At 41.6% G+C, this 23,211-nt stretch overlaps 1 protein-coding gene across 2 annotated transcripts in view; it reads right to left on the reverse strand.

The window, feature by feature from the left end:
- FSTL4 (follistatin like 4) overlaps positions 1-23,211 on the reverse strand; it is a 197,472-nt gene that overhangs the window by 21,315 nt on the left and 152,946 nt on the right. For both annotated transcript variants that reach the window (XM_071759251.1, XM_071759249.1), the window contains exons 7-8: positions 15,518-15,684; positions 5,848-5,968 (exon numbers count right to left, since the gene is read on the reverse strand). In XM_071759251.1, coding sequence (XP_071615352.1) covers positions 5,848-5,968; positions 15,518-15,684 — 288 coding nt within the window. The remainder of the gene's footprint in view (positions 1-5,847; positions 5,969-15,517; positions 15,685-23,211) is intronic.

Consider the following 23,211-nt stretch of genomic DNA (forward strand, 5'->3'; position numbering starts at 1 on the left):
TTAAAGAGAATTTTTCAGTATTGGAATATCCATGAAGATCAGCAGGTTGCTTCTTCCTTTCATCTCAAGGGACATAAGAAAAGCAAACCTGAGGATGGCTGATGGCATTGGAAAGGGTTCTGTGTTTCAGAATCAAGTGGTCAACTTTTTTACCAGATTAAGAGATTTTTGGGACTGATGCTGTAACTGTTGAAAGCTCAAAGTCACTGGTTTTCCACTGGAAATTACTGGTTTAAGGTCCCTAACTCTGTGGTTTTATACAGCCCCTCATCAAGACTGGCAAAATTCAATTGACTGAACAGTTGCTTTAAAGTAAAATGAAATCTGTGTTTGCAGCTTGCCATGTGTCTCTAGATCCATATGGGGATGGTTTAAATAATTACATTCACTGGCATATACTTTCCATTTCCACTTTCTTATGGGCCTTACCAGAGAGATTTATTTTACTTCTGTCTTAACTACCAGCTTGCCAAGTATTAACCAGAGCTGAGTCATCAGCTTGCATGGAAATCAGCCAAAATAGAAAGCCCTCAAGTCTACTTGGTTTTTATAGCTTTAAAACCCAGAGACTGTTCAAATTTAATCAGAGAGGAAATGCTGGAGGCAACTGGAGAGACAAAAAATGGAGACTTTTAGCAGAGGAATGGCTTTAAACTCCAGCTCTGCACTGGATGTGTGGGCTTAGTCCCTCAGCTTCTCTTTTATTGCTCTGAGCCAGTATCTCCAGGCATGATGGGATAAAGACAGTAATTTTTGTCCACTTTGACAGAATTTTATGAAGGTCCTGCACCCAATGCTTGTCTCACCTGTGATTTGCTTGCTACTGGGAGCACTTTTAGAAAAGAAGATTTGGAAACTGAGCTCCACTAAAAGCCTCCATTCTGTCTCCTGGAGAAGTGGTTTGCTTCCTACAAATGCTTAGGAAAAACACTGCAATTTTCCCAAGCAGATACCCAAACCCTGGTGAAATCATCAGGCAGTCAGTACATGATGTCCTCAGGTACTTTCTTCATCCTTAACCTGCCTTTTCTAGTCCAAAAGCAGCACTGACCCTCTCTGCCTGCCTGGCTCCAGGTGAGATGGAGATGTCCCACCTGAGCTCAAGCCCTTCTCTAGCAGCTCCCCAATGGGCAAAGGCACCAGGGCTGTTTTACCCCAAACCTCATGGTGTTTTCTCACCCACCAGCTCTTAACAGAGCCCGAGCCCATCCCAGACACCACCTATTTAAAACACAACAGATTTCTTTGGCAAAAAGTAGCCCCGGGGTCCCAGACACCAAATCAATCTTCTGCAGGAAAATTAGCTGGACTTGAAATTACAGCAAGGTGGCTTTTCAGCAGTGATGAATAAGCAAAATGCTTGTTTTCACCTACAAAAATATGTGTTGCATCTCCGTGCCTGCTCTTTTATAATTTGCCTGCTCCTCCAATTTGAAACACTTTTTATTTCTTCTCCCTTGTCTTCCATAATTCACTGCACTGGCAAATTATTGCATGCAACTGCCTTGTGATAACAGCAAACTGCAGAATGCATTTTTATTGTCCTTGCTACAAATTAATACATTCCAAGTAAGCACATTTTACTTGAAACTTGCAAAGATTTCAGCTCCAGACCCTGGAATATATGGATAATCCTCTGCTATTTCCCTTGGTGAATATACATCATTGCTAACCATTACTGCGTCTGCAGCCAAAGGTAATATAAAAATGCTATTATCTTAAGCAAAGTAGGAAAAAAGAGGCATTCAAAGAAGTAAGAGATGGGGTAGATTGCCTACTGCTGCATTCTGAGCAGTACCTTCCTCGTGAGCAGCCTGATCCATTACAATAAAACAGCACAGGTGATAAAGCACAGGATGAGCACAGATGGTGGTATCAAACCCCAAAGCCACCCACTGCTGCTCAAGAACATCCATACTCCAGGGATTAATAATAATTACTGGATTAATAATATCCTTGAGATGTTTCAATCTTCCCATTTATGATTTGAAAGGAATCCGCAGCATTTTAAGTTTTCTCTTTTCAGCCACATTGAAAAGAAAAAAAAAACCAAAAAACATGCCAGAAACATCTTTAAAATATGTCTCTGTCACTGGAAAATTTGTCCTATTGGACCCTTATAATTGGGTCGAGGATTGAATGGCTTTTTAAAACCATTTTCAAGGAATACAACATTCTCATTTATGCTGATGTTTTCCAGAGTGCAAAGACCAAAGAAAAGGATGCCCTACACTCAGCAGCCTCTTGATTTGCAAACTCTCAGTTTGCATAGTTTATTACAATTTTATGAGATTCTTTATCCCCAGCAGCTCTTTATCCTCTTGGAAGTGATAAATGGCTTTTCCTCCCTACAGTTAGTGCATGCTGTACATATTTCCCAAGCAATATCCACAGGTAGGAGAGAACATAACTTTCCCACTGTTCTTGCCTTCTCCTGATCAAAGATACCAGCACGTGGGATGAATTTTTCATTCTTAATTTTTGTGCTGCCTTTCAGAAGGTTCTTTTCCTCCAAAGACATTGAAATGCAGCTGCACCAATAGACCAACTTCAAGTCACTGCTGGGAATTTTGAGAGTGATGAGCTCAACCCAAACATAAAACACCAAAAGTCAGATGTAGGCTGCATTTCATGTGTGTCCTTTATGAGGTTTTTTTTTTCCCAGAAGATGTAAACCAGTGGTTTGGGGCATTCACAGAATCCCACACTGGTTTGGGTTGGAAGGGACCCAGTTCCAATCCTCCTGCCATGGGCAGGGACACTTTCTAGTGGACCAGGTTGCTCCAACACAGCCTTGAACAAGCATCTGGTGGCTCAGCACCTGCCCATCTTCAGCAGGATTTGATTGTGATGACCAGATTTATTCCTTCAGCAAGAAAGGAAACAGCTGTGAAAACATCCTGGGCTGAAAGGAAAGCTTTCTGTAGGTAAATCAAACTTTCCTTAGTCTGGAATACATTCAACTAGAGCTCTGAATCCCAGAAACTTGATTTGGTCAAAATTAGTCTCTATTTAAGCTTAGATTTCCTAATTTCCTTTATCACCTAAATCAATGAGCAGCTACATGCCATTATGGTCTAAAAAGTGACAAGTTCTAAAAAGAGACAAAGGAGGAGGTAAGATAAAAATGATGTACTGGATAGAAGCATATTAAGAGGGGGCATATAACTAGGGTCAGGTTCTTTTAAGGAGAAAAAGGCAATAAAGGGAAAATACTTTGCAAGCTGGACTCATGGGAACTGTAAGCCAGGGCCCAGGTGGTAGAAAAAAAGCTCAAATGACACTGGAAGAGTTACTGCAGCTTTGAAAAACACTGAATTAACTGAAACAGAGTTTAAAAATTGGGACCTGCCTGCACAGACACAGGGAGCTTGGGAAGGGTCAGGGATAAACATTTATACTTCCAGTTGGTTCTTGCTTCTTCTACTCTTTCCTGATAGAAAAACTCGGATTTTTTTTCTCCATTAAAAGGAAAAACAAAAGAATTTGGGGCATCCCATAGACTAAACCAGAAAAACAACCTGTGCTTTTGATGTTCCAAAGTGTATCAGTCCCTCCCTGGAGGAGCCAGGCAAGCAGATCCACCCGAGCACTGCCTGACTTGGTTCTGTCACATTCTCTTACAGTTTTAGTCAAACACAGAAAAGCAACAAGAAAACCTCCCGTGTTGAAGATGGAGTTTTTTGTTTGATACAGCCAGACAGAGACAATCCCCAGTGCTGAACAGAGCCCATCAACTCTACTTAGATTCTCAGCATCTTCACTCAATTCAGCTCGGCTCAGTTTCTTCCCTCAACTCCTGTCAAGAGAAATTCCTCAATTTGTCCTTTAAGTTAGTAAAAAAAAAAAAAAAAAAAAAAAAAAAAAAAGAGCAGGACTTCCTGAGCTGGGCTCTCCTGTGGAAACCTCACCACACATCTGAAGGGAAGCAACATTGTCCTTTCATCAGGGTCATCACCCCAACATCACTTGCTGGAGGAAGCCAAGACACAGGCAGAAAAGGAGAGAATTTAGTGGGTAGCCACATCAAAAACTGCAAAACCCTTTTTCTGCAAAGCCTGACGGCTCAGATGGGAATATCAGCTGCTGTAAGGCAAGGATTTCTTGAATCATGCCTCTTGTCACATTTGTCTGTGTTTAATATCTCTAGTTTTGAGCAAATCTGGTTCTGAGTTCTGATTTTAATCAGCTCTGATCTAAGCTCTTGGTTCAAAGAGCTAAAAGTGATGAGCACAAATCTTCTCCTATTACCTCCTCAGCTTCTTGTTCCCAGGGAGCATTAAAATCTCATGTTTAATTACTGGATTTAGCTAGCAGGACTGGACAAGGAGGGTGCAGTGTTTTCCAGCAACCATGGGTTGATGGCAGAATGCGTGGCCTTTTTCATAGTGTTTAATGACTATAAAACAACCTTAAAAAGTCAACATGGAGAGTGGGGTTTTTATTATAATAGCATCTTGTATTAATAAGAAAACCAGCATGCAGCTGTGGGGTGAAACTCCTCTTAAAAAAGAAAATGGGATCTCTCAACAAGAAGCTAAATCTAAGTGGCAGCCGTGAGTCCGAAACCAACCAAACCCTCCCCACACTCCAGCCTCTGACTCTGGTTTGAGTTTCTAAGCCTCTGGGCCTTATATTCTCAGTGATGATAAAGTCTCCATTGTTGCCTGCCAACTAAACTCCATTCAGCCTTCCTAATATATCACATAATATACCCAGGATTAAGTTGTTAGCTCGCTTTTCTTTCAACTGCCATTCATCAACCAAATAGCACTTTGAGGAAGGAAACCTATTTTCCCAGCTGCAGCATGCACAATCTAGTTATCCCCATTGCTGAGACTTTACACTTACTTGTCTCAAAAGATGACAAATTGTTATATAGAACATTAAGTCAGGTTTCATTCCAATCAATTGGATGCCTCGTGCTCTCCTTGGGGTACTCGCTGTGGGTGGGGAGCACTTAAATGTGGGCAAGAGACCTGAGCTGCAGTCAAACCCCTCTCTGGCAACCTGCACGTAGCTGTCTGCTCTTAGCATTGACACCTCTCCCTTCTAGAGGTCTGCACCCATCTAGAGAAAGAACTAAATATTAATTTTTCCTTATCTTATAGCCCTCTAATAAAGCGACTGAATTTTCCTGTAAAATAAACACCAGATTATGTCAAAATCTGCCCACAGTGAGCAACAGGTCACCCTGTCTCCTATCCTGCAGATAGTGAGGCCAGAAGAAAGATAGGAAATGCCTGGATATAAGTTCCAGCAGGTGCAAATGATGGGCTCAGGGATGGAGGTGAAGGAAGCTGCTGGAATGTGGCCCCTGTGATTCTCCCACCTGCAAAATGCTTTGCCCTCATTTTACAAGCCACTGGGCCACATCTTCAGCCAATGTAAACAGCCCTCAGATAGCCAAGATGACTACAGCCAGATAATAATCTGATCTCTAGCTGGGAATTAGGTAGTTTGAAACCTCTGTGCTGTATTTATTTCAATATCCTGGGCTATTTCAGGCAACAGAGGGGATTTGCTGCAAGACGAAATTTTGTCTGTTGACGAAAGCACTCATTAATCTAAGAGGTGCTTTGAAACACTGCTCTATAACTCAATGGCCATGTTATTTATTGACAGCTTGTTTTACCATCAGGATACCTCCAGAAGCCCAGGTAATCCTACACCTCCCCTTTTGGTGCTTTGCTTCTTGATCACCCGTGTGACAGTTTGCGAGTGAGCAAACCCCGAGCGAGCTGCGTTTGCTCTCCTACCCCCCCCAGCTGGGGAGCAAATGAGATTAAGAGACAATTTTGCTTACAGGAACATCTTCATGGATTGTCATAGATGCCATTTACTAACCATTCACCTGAAGGATGTGGGTCTGATACAGCTCTTCGTAGCCGTAGGCATGACAGGTGTAATTGCCCATGTGAATAGTGGTTACCTTGGTGATGTAGAGGGAATCGTCTTCTCCAAAATCCTGTAGGTAAGAAAACAAAACAAAACAAAACAAAAAGACAGGAAAGGTGCCTTATTATTTGGTAAGAATCCTTTAAGCACCACGTGAGGGGAGGCTGCCTGTTCAGTGGTGTTGACAGCACTGCAGCTTGGGAACACGGCTTGAATTTTGAGCAGGATTCTTTGCAAGTTCATAAATCAACATGCAGGGAGAAAATGAGCAGCAATTTTAAGAGGAAGGCAAAGTAACTCATCTGAGAACATGAACTTTTGTGCTGGTTGCTAACAAGGTGCTCTTTGCACATAAAAAGATGGCAGTTTCCAACTGTTTAATTTATGGGTGAATTTAATATCTACCTGTTAACCTCGGGTGCATAAAATGCTGACTTCTGGGGGGGTTAAGGTTTCCTTTATCTGTGCTGGTTCTCTGAAAATGTAACCTTGAGACTCAGTGAGAAAGAACTGAAACTGTCACTTACCACAGACAATATCCTGGGAAGAAGACAAAAAGCATTTTCTGAAAGAAACTTGTTTTCATCTGCAACTACTTTACAAGTAGCTTGCTTTACCCCCTTCAGCCTCCTAGATCTGCTCCTGCATCACTTCCATTTCTGATCAGAGATGGGGAGAACATGAGCTAGTAGAGAGATTTTGGCACTTGAATATGTCATGTAAGTGCCTTGCTTAGGATTTTATTTCAAATTACAGTTACCAGAACCACAGCACTGATGGGTATATGAAGCAGCTTCTCTTGTTACTCCATTAATATTTTAGGCTTTTTGCAGCTCTAGGATTCTTTTACTTCCATGAAAACCCAGAAGAAAACATTTAAAAACCAGTTCATTAACTCAAAGAATGATTTTTAACTAACTCCACGCTAAATTAAACTCTTTGCAGACTTTTACTGCCAAGGTATGATAAAATTCAACTAAGAAACAGGGTGGCAGAAACCTGGTAGGACTTGGGGGGGGTGCTGGGAGGGTTTTTGCTCCTGAAAACCCAAAGGTTGATTTTCAAATTTCCATTTTGCAGGCAGAAAGGCAGCCTGCAGCCAAAGGGCAGGCAGGGGGAAGGGAAGTTTGGGAACCTGACTGATTTTTAGACATAACTGAGAGGAACCACTGAGAAAAACAAGAGTTCAAAAGCAGGACAACACCCCCTCCCCAAGCACAGACATTGATGTGAGAATGTACAGACATGACCACCCTGACCCTGCTGCTTAAGGCATGTGCTCTCTCAACCTGAAAATGTATGGAAAGTTATGAAGACTAAAAGTAAATCCATAGATAAGCCCAAGATTCATTATCTACAATCAAAAGCTTCTCAGATATTGCTGCCACCTCGGGTGTCAGACAGCTCTGGCATCCTCACTATGGGCTAAGCTGGTTAAGGTACCCGAAACATAGCAAATATCTCCTACAAAAATCCCATTTCAAGCATCTGCCTGCCTTCTGGTCAGCTAGATCTTTCCTGACAAAAAGCAAAGATGCATGAGAAACCACAAATGGAAAAGATATCAACCCTGTACAAATGGTATTTGCGTGAGATAGAGAAAATGCCTGCACTGGAGGGGACATAACAACAGTTTTTAAAGTTAATCCCAAAGCAACTCAAATTGAGTTTAGATCAATAAAAGCAGGAGGGCTACTTTTATGGAATGATTTATAAAGAGCTGTGGAAAAACAGGACAATAAAATTGTTACTCTTTTAAGTATGCTGCTTCCTTTAAGATAGCTCAGAAAAACTATTATGAATGCTTGGTTTGTGCTCTGTAATTGTCTTTTTATGGACGATCTGTTTTTTTTCCAATGCATACAAAATGTATTAATATAAGTAAAGACCCTTGAAAAAACAAACTGGTGTAAGATTGCACCATTAGTCTCTCCCTCTCCAAGAGCATCTCTCTTGTAAAGAGAAGCCTAGATTGGTAAAAGCCTGGTTTATGACTTTTAAAAACTACTTTCTGACTTCTTATCCTTAAAAAAAGGTTTTCAAAGATGATTCAGGTTAACAGCACATCACTTCTTTCAGGCAGAGAAGGAAATTATCTGCCCTGCATTAGACCTTACACACACAGTAAATCCACGTGAGTACCAGATTAGTGAGAAGAGGCAGCAGTGGATGTGGGAAGGGAGATGTGATGATAACATTAAGTTTGATATCGAGTCCTTTTTGCTACAAAAACTTCTCCAACAAATTAATGACTCTTCCTGGGTGTTTTCTTTATTGCAGCTCAAGGTTCCTCCTTGGTTTTCCCTGGAGATATCATCAGTGTGTTTGGATTTGATTTACGTGTGTGCGTTCTAATGCACGAGCACTTGCTGTGTATGGTTTAGAAAGGTGTATTTGGAAATGCTGTAAAAACCCAAGGCCTAGAGCATTGGGAAATGATGAATCTTTGATTCTTCAACAGCTCCTAACTCAGTATTTCTGGCAGAGAGCCCTGGGACCTGGCTCTCCCCCTTCAGGAGCTTTCACCAGCAGCTCCAGCTCAGCTCCTGCCACCACCACTGGACTAAAGAGGGTGGAAGTTACCACTGGCAGTCAGTAAGGGCTTCTTGCCTCTAAAAAAATGGCAAGTGGGAGCTCTTTGAACAAAAGTTCTCCAAAACTGTTCAGCACAAAACATTTTTAGAGACTCAGGTTCTGAGTTCCATCCCTCCTGTCCAACCACCACCACAAAACCTTGCTGGGAGAAGTGGCAGGGGAGAGGATGGGATGGGCAAGGGGAGGGGAAGAATTCATGCTGGAAAAGAAGGCAGATGAACCATCTCTTGTTGCTTTGACTTCTTTTTTTTTGTTTTTTTCTTTTTTTTTCAGAAGGCTTTTGCTTGAAAAGCCAGGTTTCCAAGTTACCAGGTGCCTGAAAGCAGGGAGAGGGAACCAAAAACATCTATAAAGATGATGTAATGTCCTTCTTCTCTCCCTAAAACCATCCCACCTTTAAAGCTGAGCACCTCAGGGCTGTCCAGGATTTGCAGTGATTGCTGCACATCCTCTGGGAGCTGGGGCTGCCCTGCTCCTACCCCTAGCATTGCAAAACCTTAAGCTGAAAAGGTATTTTTTCATATTTGTCCATGACAAAGCAGAGGTGACCTGGAGAAAGGCAGAAAAGTAACTTGTAGCACATGGTTTTCCTTCTTTATCCCAGAAGGGGAATTTTTTTCTGAGGAAGAAGAAACAGAAGTAATGAAAATGCATGAAAAAGATACAGAAATCCTTATAACTCCCCCAAACTTAGGGGAGGTTGGGTGAGATGACCTTTAGAGGTCCCTTCCAACCCAAACTGTTGTATGAAACTGATGAGTTTGCATCCAAGCAGCCAGATAAGGATAAGGTGTTCATCACATCTATTTTATGAATTTCATTATAAAATAACATTACACGTTCTGGTAAAAAAAAAAAAAAAAAAAAATCAGCAGGTTGTGCTTATAATTGATAAGGTCGACCAGTGGCAGATGATAAATTGACTTCTCCAGCAGTTTGTCTCATGTTTCCTTTCCCTCTTCAGAACAAAAAGTTACCTGCCCTTCACGAGCTTCTTTTATGTCTTCTAGTTACCCTTCAAATAAAGGACTGATTAAGTGACCTCAGAATACATTTTAACTTTTCAACATTAAAAAAAAAAAGAATGCATCACCTGAAAAAGTAAGCATCAGCCCAGTAAGCTGGAAAAAAAAAAAAAAAAAAAAAAAGGAAAAAAGAAGTTGCTGCTGCACACAGTCAATTTGAAAAAATAACAAAGCAGATCCTACAAAATGGGTATGTACTTTTTTGGGGTATTGTATTTCCTTTCCATCAGTACTGATTACCCAAGGCATCGGTCTCTCTAAAGAGCAGATTTTTCATATTTATTTATCCCATTCCTCCCTTCTAATGCATTCCCTGGCCGTGCAATCTGCTGCAGCTCAGAGACACTGTGCTAGGAAATGGGGGAAACGTTGCATCCAGCTTGTAAATCTCCTTCACATTCTGTCTCAAGTGAAATCCAAGATGTGACTGTAATGCCACAAATCTCCCACCCTGACACCCAGGAGTGGAGCTGGTGGAGGAGGAGGAGCCCCCATTAACCCAGGGCTGCTGAGCTGGTGGCCAGGGATGATGCCAAAGGTTGGTGCCAGTGGTCACTCTCCTTTCTTCTTCCCATTTCAGATTTTTTTTTTTTAGATTTTTTTTTTCTAACACATCCTAGGGTTGATCTGAGACAGGATGGAAACGTATTAAAAACCCTTCTAATTTTTGGCGAAGTTTCTTATTTCCCAGGATTTTTGAGAGGAATTAGTACAAATTAAATTGAGGGTGATTATTTTTAGGATAACTTCCACTTATTTAAGAAAAAGAATAACACTCTAAATAGGGAGATGGAGCAGAAAAACAAGTCCCAGTGGCACAAACCCCATCTCCAAGCACCCCTCCCATGGCAGTATGGTGTCTGTCCAGCCCAAGCTACTTTCTTTTTTTAAATTATTATTATTCAGCTAACTTTTAAACCCTTCCCTTTCAGCTCTTTCTGTCAAGCCCAGGAAAGCTGACAGCCTTCCCTACCAACAAAACCAGTCCTGGCACTGGGACTATTCTAGTGTTACTGGTTTTCCACCAGATGACAAACACCACCCTTGTCTCCCAGTGACCAACACAGCAATGGAAATGCATTTATTGTTAAAAAGCTGTTAAAAAAAAACTTGCCTGATCCTCAGGGTCCTAGAAATCTCTGAGAATGTTTACAAGATTCTAAAACAAAATGTACCCAAGCATTTAATGAGATGATTATTATGCAAAATCTACCACAATGGCTATCACTTTGAAAATTATTTCTCCTCGCTAATCAACTGCCTCTGATCTTTTTTACAATAGATTCCTGAGTGATTCATATAAAAATAATAAAACCTGAATTAGTCATGGGCTCTTGAATCATTTTCTTTGGTGCTTTTAATAATTCATTCCCAGAGACAAGCTGAGAACTTGTGCTTCATCAATATTATTTGGTTTTGGTTTTATACATTCTATCACTTCAGTAATTTACATGGAGAAAAATTCAGCCTTAAGCAAATGCCAGAAAAACTATTGCAAACATGGCCTGATGGGGCATTAATTTATCTTTTCTTGGCTTTTTTCTGCTTAAGGAATTTAGCACAACGTAAGACTTTGCCAGTGAGCCAAAAAAGTTTCTGGAATATAGGGAAATGAACTTGTTGGATAGTTGGGCAATTATAGCATAGAGAAAAATGAGTAACTTTATAACCTGAGAAACTCAGAGGCAACACAATGAGGAAAATCAATGGTAGCTCATCTGACCAGAGCTGCTGAAAAGGAGTAATTAGTGTAGTGGGGATTTAATGAAATGTTTCTTTTAAATATCTACTGGACCCTTCAGAAAAATGCAAGACCATGACTGAGCAGGTAAGAAGCAACAGTGGGAGGAAATTATATCAATACACTCCCATTTTTTTAATGCATTTTTTTAAAAAAAAAACCATGCCAGTCCAGTTCCCTTAATACTTCCAAGCAGCTGGGCTCACTCCTTTCTTCTTGCTCTAAAAAATGCCAGCAAACCAAACCCCCCCAAAATAACATCCAGCTCCAGAAGAAACAAAATATTTAGGAATGTGAAGCCTTCTACTCCACTGGTTCTTTAGGAGCAGGTGGGCAACTCCCCTGTCTCTGTTAAGGTATTTCTGCATTTTTAATAATTGCCTACAAGGTTTGGTTTGTGAGCCACAAATGAGCTGTTCCACGGAGGAAAAAAGCAGATTTGAGTTCTGTGATTTTTCTAGCAAAGTGAGAGTATTAATTTCCCACTTAACCTCTAGTTTAGAGCCTCCAAAGACCCAAGATGCTGCAAGCACTCTGCAATTCCTTAAACTTTGAGTCGACAGGGGAAAAAAAATGTGGCAGAAATGAAAAAAACCCTGCATGATCTGTAATGAAAAGCTTCTCTTTGAACTTAATGGGCTAATGAAGATTTGAGGTGCAGTGTATGGATTAATGGGAAATGAAGACTGAAAGATACTCCTGAATTTGTCAGACCTCCCTGTCTTACACAGGGTAATTCACCCAATTCTTATCTACCTGTACTCCATAATATTTATTTTCTTATACTTACAGCCTCTTCTCTCTTGTTTGAGGATGCTTTGGCCGTGCTTCTGCAGGCTAAACTTTGGTTTATAAATGTTAATATGTTTTTCTCTGCAAATGATGGCAAATCAGGTGAAACAACACATTTTAAGTACTGAATAAACAGAAGTTGATTATATTTTCAAATTGTTTTCATATGCCACATATTTGGCAAAAACATACTGCTTGTTCCAGGGGACAAAAGGATATTATTGTGGAAGATGATACATTTGAGCCACTTTTTTTTCTAATTAGAAATCAATCTCCAGCCATCAGAATCTCAATGGTTTAAGCTCCACGACAGTCATTTTCTGCACAGGAAAAGCTGATGTGACCTAAGTATAGCTGCAAAGAGACTCCTAATGGAAAAATAATATGGCTGGGTAATTTATGGATAAATGATATTTCTATGCTAAAACCAATCTTAAATGTTTGCAAGAAAAATCATTTAATTACATGTACTATTAAGATGGCTCTTTTGCAATGGCTCTGTGACATCACATTAACAGAGTTCCTCAGAGCCAGGCAAAGACAAATTATTAATAATGTTGCTTATGAAAGCTTCTGATTAAGAGAGCAATGAAACGTTATTAATATTTTGTTGCCAATCAAGACACTACATAAAAAAGATTTAAGTAATGCACTTCAACAACCAGGCTCTATAGTAATGTTCAACCTTTCAGTTCTGTGTAAGTTGAGGATTATCCAGGGTTTTTTGACCATCTTTGTCACTCCTGCTATTAATAAGGAACACAGCCAACCTTCTCGTGCCACATTTGCCAAGAATCTGGAGAGGATAAAGCCATGAAGGACTTTTCAGCACTGTGCTTCTCTCACACCTTCTTGGAAGGATTCTGTTTCTTCCAGAGCTGGGCTTAATTTTCATCTGATTTCTCCAAACAGCATTTAGAAGAGAAAGAGTTTAATTGAAATACAATACGAGGATTTTTCCAAGTGTGTGCCTATATACTGTAGGTTTGTCTGTGATTACCACCACGCCAGGAGCAGAGAGGATTTTCTTGAAGTTAAAAAGGTACAATTAATCTCCTGTTGCACTTCCAATTAGCCAAATTGCTCACCTCATTGTGGGAAGCAGAAACGCAATTGAGTTTCTGCTCAAGGCACGCAAAAAGAAAACTGAAGTAATTTAATTACTTGACTCCAAGTGCATTAAAGAGCACACTGCCTTTCCTTTCCTGCTGTCAATGACTGTAAATAGATTATTGTTTAATGTGAATTCCTGTACCCAGGAGAGGTGGAAGCTTTGTAGCATCTGCTGCCACCCACTCCACCCCAGCCCACGGTCGTGCGTGGCTCCACGTGTTTTCCCAGTGCACACCTCAAAGCCCAAGTTCCTGCTACTTTTTCAACTTGGCATTAATCAAAATACAAAGACTGGATTTACCTCCTCATCCCTGCTAGGAACAGGGGCTTCAGACACGGAGGTGCCCATCCGAGGCAGCCAGAGAGGGGACAAACCTGAGTCCTACAAACTGCCCACAGCAGAAGAGGGAAAATTAAAATAATTCCCACACTCTGGCACCTCAAGTAACCAGACCAGAACACACATGGCAGTGATATAAACAGAACCTCAAAAACTTTAATTAAAGATGAAGAAGGTGTGGAGGTGTTTATTAGAATAAAGAAAAACTGATGGGCCCTAGTAGCAGGTGTTGTATGATGAGGTGATAGAGGTCACAAACTGACACGTGGAACATTAAAATTGAAACATAAATCCTGCTTTTCCTTGCATAAGAATCCCAGGCTGCTCCTTTGATACAGGTCACTATTCTAACCCCAGAATTGATGGATTTTATTACAAAATCTGGTCAGGTCCAGCAGTTTGGGGCTGGCTGTGAGATCTTGTGCATCTTCTGTAGGGCTCCTGCCTAGTCCAGTGCAAGCCTGCAGTGGGATGTTTGCTGGTTTGATGTTGTATTTCAATGGCATGCCCCAAATGGCAACCAGAAATGTATTTTTAAAGGATAATACTTAATTTGATTAAAATAAAAGAACGATTAGGTGGTTATAATTACTGAATTTGGGCTCACAGTAATCACCTATATATAGTGCACATGATTTTCCTAAGTCAACAAATTATGTAGAGCTGCAGCTTGCATTTCTGTCCAGTATTATAGAATTTTTATGTAGTAACACCAAAGAGTGAAGCAAGGATTTTTCACAATTCAGCAGTCCTGGATAGGCCACAATTTAGGGAGCTGTAGTATTGACTGCAACAACTCTGAACTGAGTGGTTATCAAATTAACACGAGCTGAACAAAAATATAAATCAAACCTTGCTGTAATGTAATTAAAATAAAACCTGATTTACCATGGACTTTAATGCAAAGAGAAATGAAATGCACACTGTTTTTTCTGTACACTATTTTCCACTCTGTAATTAAACGTTATTAAATAAATGAGTAAGTTTATACCATTATTCAGGTATTGTCTTTGCTAAAACTCTGAGTCACACATCAGCACAACACTGTGAATTTAGAGAGATTCATCTTCTCTCCTCTGAAGATATTGCCACAGCAGGCTGAATAATCCCATATTTTTTCTTAAATGCTCATCAAAAATAGTGGTGGAAGGAGAGATTAGAATTGGCTGAAAGGCAAGTGAAAACGGAGGAACTGAGATAAAAAAACTTATTATGTGATTTAGATAGAGGATAGATTTCACTGCCAACCATAAATGTATTGTTTCCTGCTCTCCATGAATCTGTTTCTTTGTTCTGGGAAGGAGATTCCTGTGGGGATAATGCTCCACAGTGCTGGAGTCCTGGGTGTCCAGGGCTCCTTCTGGGAAGGAGATTCCTGTGGGGATAATGCTCCATAGTGCTGGAGTCCTGGGTGTCCAGGGCTCCTTCTGGGAAGGAGATTCCTGTGGGGATAATACTCCATAGTGCTGGAGTTCTGGATGTCCAGGGCTCCTTCTGGGAAGGAGATTCCTGTGGGGATAATACTCCATAGTGCTGGAGTCCTGGATGTCCAGGGCTCCTTCTGGGAAGGAGATTCCTGTGGGGATAATACTCCATAGTGCTGGAGTCCTGGGTGTCCAGGGCTCCTTCTGGGAAGGAGATTCCTGTGGGGATAATGCTCCATAGTGCTGGAGTTCTGGGTGTCCAGGGCTGCTGTCCATGGGCCACAGGTTGCACCAAAAATGAACGAGCAACAAGGGATGAAGCACCAGTGCCATCTAAGTGCTGGGTTATTACAGTTTTCAGTTTTAATTTCCTAACAACAATTTCCAAGTGCCTCTTCTCCCAGCTCATGCCCATTATTTTCCTTTTATTCCTCAGACATATTCACATAAAACTAAACCACCACACCGGCTTCCCCTTTCCCATGGCAACCCTGAGATAAAACACCTCATTCCCTTAAAACTATCACCTTAAATGAAGTAGTTTTGAATGCCCCAACAAGCAAAGGACAAAGAGGAACTCAGGACCTACATTGATGTCCTCCAGGTCGAGGAAGTTGAGGATGACCCCGTTGCGTTTCCAGATGATCGGAGGCCGCAGAGCCCCGCGGATGCCGCACGTCAGGACGGTGCTGAGCCCAACAGTGATGGTGGTGACACTGATCTTCTGCTCCTCTGGCAGGCTCAGCTCAACTACCTCTGTAAAAGGCAAGGAACCAGAAATCAAACCAAAATCATTCCACAAAGGGAAGCTGCTCCCCTTCTCCCCGCTCTGCCTTTCTTCCGCCCCACTCCAGGTGTAACGCTGAAGGATTCGGGGAAGGAGATGGGTATCTAAACTGTAAAAAAAACCCCAAACAATAAAGCCAAGAGACATAGCAATTGAACCTGCCACAAAATTACTCTTCATGGTGCTTGCTTGCTCGCTCACCTCTGTCTTTACAACCTGCACAAGGTCTGGGTATCACTTAGTGGATCTGCCTTGGTGATCTCCACGCTTTGTGCACTTTCCTCCCAGCCCTCAGAAGGAGCTCTGACTTTCCAAACACTCATTTTTATCATGTCAGTTCACAGCTTAAGATGTGACTTTGCCTTAAAAGTTAACAGCTTTGGTGGGAAAATCTTGCACTCTTTCATGAGGCTTACGCTACAGAAATGCAGGGAATAAAAAGGAAATAAATAAAAAAATAACCCAGCAGCTACTTTTGCAGGCTGGTCCTTTTCATCCTTTCATACCCTCTAATGGAAAAATGGCTGGAACATCTTTTGAGCAGTAAATCTGTTAAATCTGCTCACTGAAGCATTTGGCCCATCTGAGTAGGATGGGGAAGATCTCACGGATGTTCACGCCTCTCACAACTGATTGGGAACACTTTAATGCCAAACCTGCCCACACCACACCCAGCTCTGAGCCCTGCCTCCTCCTGCTCCTTCCACCCAAGCAAGAAGTTCATCAACTGTGCCATAAGAGCCTGACTTGGGGCTGCAGAGATCAAGACACAGCCTGGTTGCCCACAGGGAGCTCCTTGCACACTTAATATTCCCAGCATTATTTGAGAGACCTATGGGAAAGGAATAGGAGCTTTATTTTTGACACCTCGTTGATAAAAAATGTTTGACCAACTTATTGGTGACTCCCACCAGTAATAAACAAGAAGCTGTGGTCACTCCATCCCTGGCAGTGTTCCAGGACAGGTTGCATAGGGCTTGAGCAACCTGGGCTGGTGGGAGGTGTCCCTGCCCATGAAGGTTGGAAGCTTCAAGGTCCCTTCCAACCCAAAGCATTCTATGACTCTGTGACTCAGACAATCAAGCATTTTTCTACTCTTGAAACCTTAAAATCCAGCTGGGGATATGGAGAAGGACTGAGAAGGGGAACATTACCCACACCCCAGCTCACTGGCACGCTAGCAGCAAACCCAGGACCAAATAAATACATCATTACATCACGTTGCCCTCAGTACCTGCTGGAGGAGCTCAGACAGGACCACTGAGCACCAAGTGCCCCTAGGAGAGGTGATGTCCCATCCCACCACCCTCCCCCAGCTGCCTGAAGGATGGAGCCAGCACAGAGGGGCTCAGCACAGAGGGGTTTCTGCAGACGAGAGCATTTCTTTTAAGGAATAAAATATTTGGAGTGCACTTGACAGGAGAAAAACCTGATAATTACAATAATTTGTAGCATGCAGTAGGGCTAATGAACACATCTTTTCTTGAGGAGAAATGAAATAGAGGGCCATTCATTTAGGAAAGAATTGTTTTTCATCTTACTGCTGTTTGCCTTAATTCCCTCTGCTGCTTCTCACGCTGCCTTGAGTTCCCTGCCTCCTGCTGGGCTCCCACCACCTCCCTCTCCACCAACATCTTTTGAGTGTTTTGTTTCTGTGGAATTGAAGACTTCCTACCTCTCTTCCAAATGAAGAGCTAAAGAAGCACTGCTTTTAACATTTTAGAAGCACGCTGATGAAAAATACATTAACTTTTAATTAAGATGACACCTTTTACAGCTACTCTTGGAGGACCATCTCAGGCCAAGAGATGACTTTTTCTCTTAAAGGATGTCATTAGTCCAGACTCGTGCTCCTTTCCTGAGTATTTCTATGGAGATGTTTGAGGGCATATTATTTATTACCAGTATGTCTCCTGTCAAAATCTGAAAGCCCTTCTACTAATACAGGATTATTTTTTGTGGCTTTAGTCATTGCTTTACTGTTCCTCCTAGAAAAGATTTCCTTATTAGATCAGGTGTATGGGGGAAGAAGCAGAGATTCCCTTGGAGGGTGTAACATTTAAAAACTCTTTCAAAAACTCAGAATCTTGTACTTAAATTACAGAGTTTAGACACACTTGATGCCACTTGGATTATGTGTACAAATTACAGTCAGCATAATGATTTTTGTGTAGAACCTCTGGATTAAATATTGAACACTCTTCATTTTCATTTGAAAAACCTTGAGGAGATGAAATGATTTTTAAAAACCTTGAGGAGATAAAGTGAATTTTTAGCACAGGTATAAAACTGAAGAGAGCAAATGGGGAATATTCACAGCTCTCACTTGCAGAACACAGGCTGGAATGGAATTTGGTCCTAAAATCAAGCAATTTTATGTTCATTTGGAAATTCTGCATGGTGGTACATGCAAAACAGCTTTCTATATTCTATATCCAACCAGTTTCAGTCCTAGCTGATCATATTTATCAAGTCGTGTCAAACCTGGTCCTCTTTTGGATTTCACTGAAGCAACTCCTCAGTCTATTCCAGCTGGAAATAAAAAAATAAAAAAAAGGCTCCTGCCAACTACTCTGCCTGTAGAGAGACATTATCAGCAGAGAACAGGATGCTATAATATTTGACTCAACTTTTAATAGTTCAAGACAGGGGTAAAATCTTCATAATAACCACCTTTAGGAAGGGATGGGTGGAACCCTGTCTGTGTTATCAGAATAATCTTCCATCAGGCACTGAATCAAAGGTAGAACACAGCCAAGAGCATCAAAAGGCAGCCAGAACACCTCAAACTCTCAGTGATGGCAGCAGCTCAGTACCAGACCCATGCAGCTCCAGGACTTGGGGCAGGGCCACCTTCAAAGCAGAGAGGAGCTTGTGATGAGCAGAGGAGTGGAAACCCTGAGAAAATTGGGTTTGGTCAGCCTGGACAAAGAAAATGCTTAGGGGAGACCTTATGACCATGTTCCAGTACTTAAAGGGTGGGGACCAAGAAGACAGAGACTCCCTTTTTAAAAGGAGACACATGGAAAAGATGAGGGGTAATGGGTGCCAGATCCTGCTTGGACACAAGATGAGAATTTTTCACGATGAGGACAGTGGAATAATCTCCCCAGGGAAGTGTTGGATTGCCCAAGATTGGACACTTTTAAGACTCATCTTGATGGGGTGCTGGGTCATCTCATCTAAACCACGTTCCTACCTACACAGGTTGGATCAGATGATCCTTGAGGTCCCTTCTAACCTGGCATTCCTTGATTCTATGATTCTTTCTCCCCCGTTCAGGAGACTGAGGGATCACACCCTGCATGCCAAGAGGTTATTGAGGGGAAGGATCACTCTCTCCTGTCCCTCAAAGCCTTTTCTCACTGCTGTTTTATTCAGTCTGAGAGAAGCTGAGAAGCACCTTGGGTGACCCAGGTGCAGCCATCCGAATGTTCTGATGTTAAACCTCTTGCAATACCAAGTCCCGCCGTGACACGTCGGAGAACATGAAGCCTTACTCATCCCTTTTCTTGTTAAAAATGTCAAGATATTGTTGAACATTTTCCTCAGCCCCAATTTGACTTCTGAAGGTGCTAAGCTGGAGCCGCTCGGTGCATTTTTGCAGGCTGCGCATACTAATGCCAGCAGGTATTACTTGTTGTGCTGTTTTATCATGGAAATCTTTTTCCTCTGCTGCCATTTGCAGCCTGCCAAAGGCAATCATAATTTCACAATGAAGACATGTATAATTGAGGTCATTATCGGGAGCAACCTGGAATGAGCATCTATAGAGAAAACCTCATTGATTTAGCACTGCGTGGAGAGAATTTACATAGTAAACGCTGCTGCCTGCCTGCCTTGCTCCTGCTGCACCACATCCAGAAACATTCCACACTTTCAGAAGTGCTTAATAACACTAATTAGGCTCTTCTCCCTTAAATTGAAAGGAAATATACTTTTAAGTATGTTGTTGCTGCTTTTAATCATGGTTACACCGTGGCTACCTTGCCTCCCTAAACCAGAATATGGAGCAACCAACCCTCCTGCTCAGGCTCTGCTCGGGGCACATCAAGGCAAAGACTTCTTAAATGCTGTAACTTGTTCTCAGGAGGGAGACAATGAACCCAAAATGTAGCCTTGTTTGAGGTAATGGGAGGGTGATTTTCAAGGAAAGTCTCAAACACAGATTTCTGTCCCCAGCTTCGTGCTCCTGAGCAAAGAGACTTTTTGGTTGTGAGCCGATGCCCAGGGAACACAGCCCAAAACACATCAGATTTCTCCAGCAGTGGTTCAAGTCAAAATTGATTCAACAGGGTGAAAACTTGAGCCTCCACTCAATTTTCCCCCTCCTGCAGCTGTGTTGATGCCCTGCATGGCATTAGCAAAATCTGCTTATTGCCTCGTGGCCCAATACTGCAGCACGAAGGTCAATGGGGTTTTAGCACTTGTCTCAACAGATAAAGCATCTTCTCCAGCTGAATACATTGTCTGCAATGGAGCTAACTCAAACAAAAAAAATAATAATTAAAAAAAACCACAGGAAAAACCAGGATACATCTTTTATAATTATTTTTCCCCCAATAATATTCATGAAACCTATTTGTTTTTGCATGGGGAGGGGTGGGCACTCTTACACCCTCCTAACTCCGAGCTGCCTGCAGCTAATTGATTTTAAAATGACATCTGTGAGCTGTATTTCTAAACATGGAATCAGATGTCAAACCTGGCCAACCAAAGAGTGGCTCCAGTGACTCCTGTTTGGCAGATCCTGGGCTGAGATGTGGTCACCTCATTAGTCACTGCAGGGAGGGAGATGAAAAGAAATGACAGGCAGTTCACAGTGGGTCTGAATCTGGAAAGCACTGTATAATATGCTTATAAATCACTCGTATTAGCATGTGATTTAGTTTCTCCTCTCCACTGTAGACCAAATAAATGAATTAATAACAAACCTCAGTGCACAAATCACCCTGGGTTTGCATGCCTTTGCAAACCTGCCACCCTGCCTCCTTTTAGGACTATCTCCAGAAGAAGTGTTGCCTTGCTGTCACACCTTGTGCTGGTTCTTAAGGCCCAACAAACCTGGACTTCATTTGTTTAAGTCTTACCTGGATGTCTTTGTTGTCTCCTCACCCAGCCAGAGCCAGGTGAAAGGCCAATCCATCACCCAGCCCCAAAAGAAAACTCCATTTGCTGAACACCAACTTATAATTACAGGAAAGTCAGTCATGCTACTAAAAATATTTATGTTATTAATTAACAATGCCAGAGCTGTTAATGAACATGATTAAAGTTGTTCACAATTAATTAACCCAGAGAATTCCTATAGCTCCCACGTCAGCTCAGAGCAGTGATTGGGATGAGGCTTCTGGCTTTATAACCTGTGAAAAAAACCATCAAGACCTGGTTCTGCCTCTGGCCACCTTTGGTGTGACCCAATACCCCCAAATATCTTCCCCTGGCCATGCTACAAGTTTGGTTTCCCTGAAAAAGAGCTGCCAGGACATACCATTCCTCCAAGGCTTGTAAGCTTAATGAATGTGAATAATAAAATGACTTCTAAAGCTAAGTAGAAATGTTCATATCTCAGCTTTATTTTGTAACTGCAATAACTCAAGCTCTTAATGTAATTTATAAACCCTCAGGACCTTGGGCATGCTGCTCCAGGAAGCTTTTTATTGTAAATTCTCTGCTAAATTAGTAATGCTGTTTTCTAAGTCATAAAAAGGCAGCCTCATATTTCTAGCAGTCTGGAAGAATTTAGTACTTCAAAGCCTCTCCCAGCATTATTCTTGAAGGCCACAGGTTATGACTCCCTGAGGTACGTCCCAACCTTGCACTGAAAGCTGAAACCTGTCTTGGGAAATTCAGAATAAACGTGAGCAAATCACCATAAATGCTCAGCTCTGGTCTGGTGCTAGAGAACAAGACCCTGTCCCTCATCCCTGTCAACCTGAACAACTCTTCTACTCTCTGTGACCATGACTTTTAGATTAAATACAAGACAAAAGCAGCTCCTAAAATGATGAAAAGTAACAATGTCTTTTTTTTTTTTTTTTTTTCTTTTTTTCCCTTTTTTTTTTTTTTTCCCCCAGCTAAACTTTGGGTTTGTATTACACTCTCACCACTGCTCTATCATGGAAGGCACCTCCACAGAGCATCTGGTTCAACCCCCTGCCATGGCCAGGGACATTTTCCACTAGTCCAGACTGTTCCAAGCACTTGACATTTAGCTAATGAAATCTGCAGAATAAAACATTAATCTGAAGGGGGGAAAAAAGATGTCAGAGCCCAGCCCACCTTCTAACTAAGAGGGATCAGAACTTCACAAACAGATCAAGTTTCCCCTGTACCTCTGAAATACCTCAATCCACTGAAAGAGTGAAGCAAGACCCCTGGGAGGATGATGAGCATCCTTTCCAGCTGCTGGATTTGAGAACAACCCAGGGCATTTCTTTTCCAGCTCTGTGAGAATGGATACAGAGCTGAAAATCAAAGATCTGGATGCTGGCATCACCTCTGAGCTGGCTTCTCCAGCCCCTCCAGAGCCCACAAGGAACCCTGGGTCACCTTGCCTGGCCTGGCCCCAAGGAAAGCCAATTTCTCACATTTGCTCCCAAGGAAAGCCAATTTCTCACATTTGCTCCCAAGGAAAGCCAATTTCTCACATTGAGTAGAGAGAATCTTCAGGTAACTCCAATAGAGCCACCTGCACATCTACATCTGGAAAGGCAAACTCTGCTCAAACAGCTGCTTAGATTTTTATCTCAATTATACATCAATTTCTTTAAAAAAATCATACACTTGCAAAAAAAAAGAAACCCAGCTTTCCCACCTGAATTTTATCAAGATCTACAAAACTTGCTAAAAATCACTTGTACTGACTTGTAACCAAACGCAGCTTCTTCAGGTACTGTAATGCTAAAGATCAATTTATTTTCCTTTTTTTTTTTTTTTAAAAAAAAAAAACAAACCAACAAGGAACACACTTTCCATCAGACAATCTCATTGCTGCCCTCCTGTTACTCATCAGAAGGAGAACATTTAGTTTGTGCAGAAAGGCATAATTCATTCATTCTCTGAAGTACATGAATAAATATAAGTTGTTCAGTGCTTAATTATCTAATCTCCTGAGGGTGGTAAGTGATGGATTCATTATGTAAATAGGCATAAGTAGTCTATTTTAGAGAATAGTTTACATAAATGCATTTGTTTTCATTTTAAATTCCTATTTCCCCCAGATTGAGAGCAATGTTGAGACGATTAATTTCTGATAAAATATTCCCATGTTGTGCCAACAGTGTCCTGCCTCAACTGCAACAGCCACACATTTCCCCAGTCAATTTATTAATTTGAAAAGCAAAATGACTAAAATGGTCTAAGAGGCACCCCTAATTACTTCTGGTAGTCATGGCAGCTCAACACTTGACTTAGATCTGTCTCTTAAGCAGAGTCAAACCCCTAATATATAGATACTATATACTGTAATATGCAGACTCTCCACGTAATTATGG

Source organism: Heliangelus exortis, chromosome 15 (assembly GCF_036169615.1).
Source record: "Heliangelus exortis chromosome 15, bHelExo1.hap1, whole genome shotgun sequence".
NCBI classification, from domain to species: Eukaryota; Metazoa; Chordata; class Aves; order Apodiformes; family Trochilidae; genus Heliangelus; species Heliangelus exortis.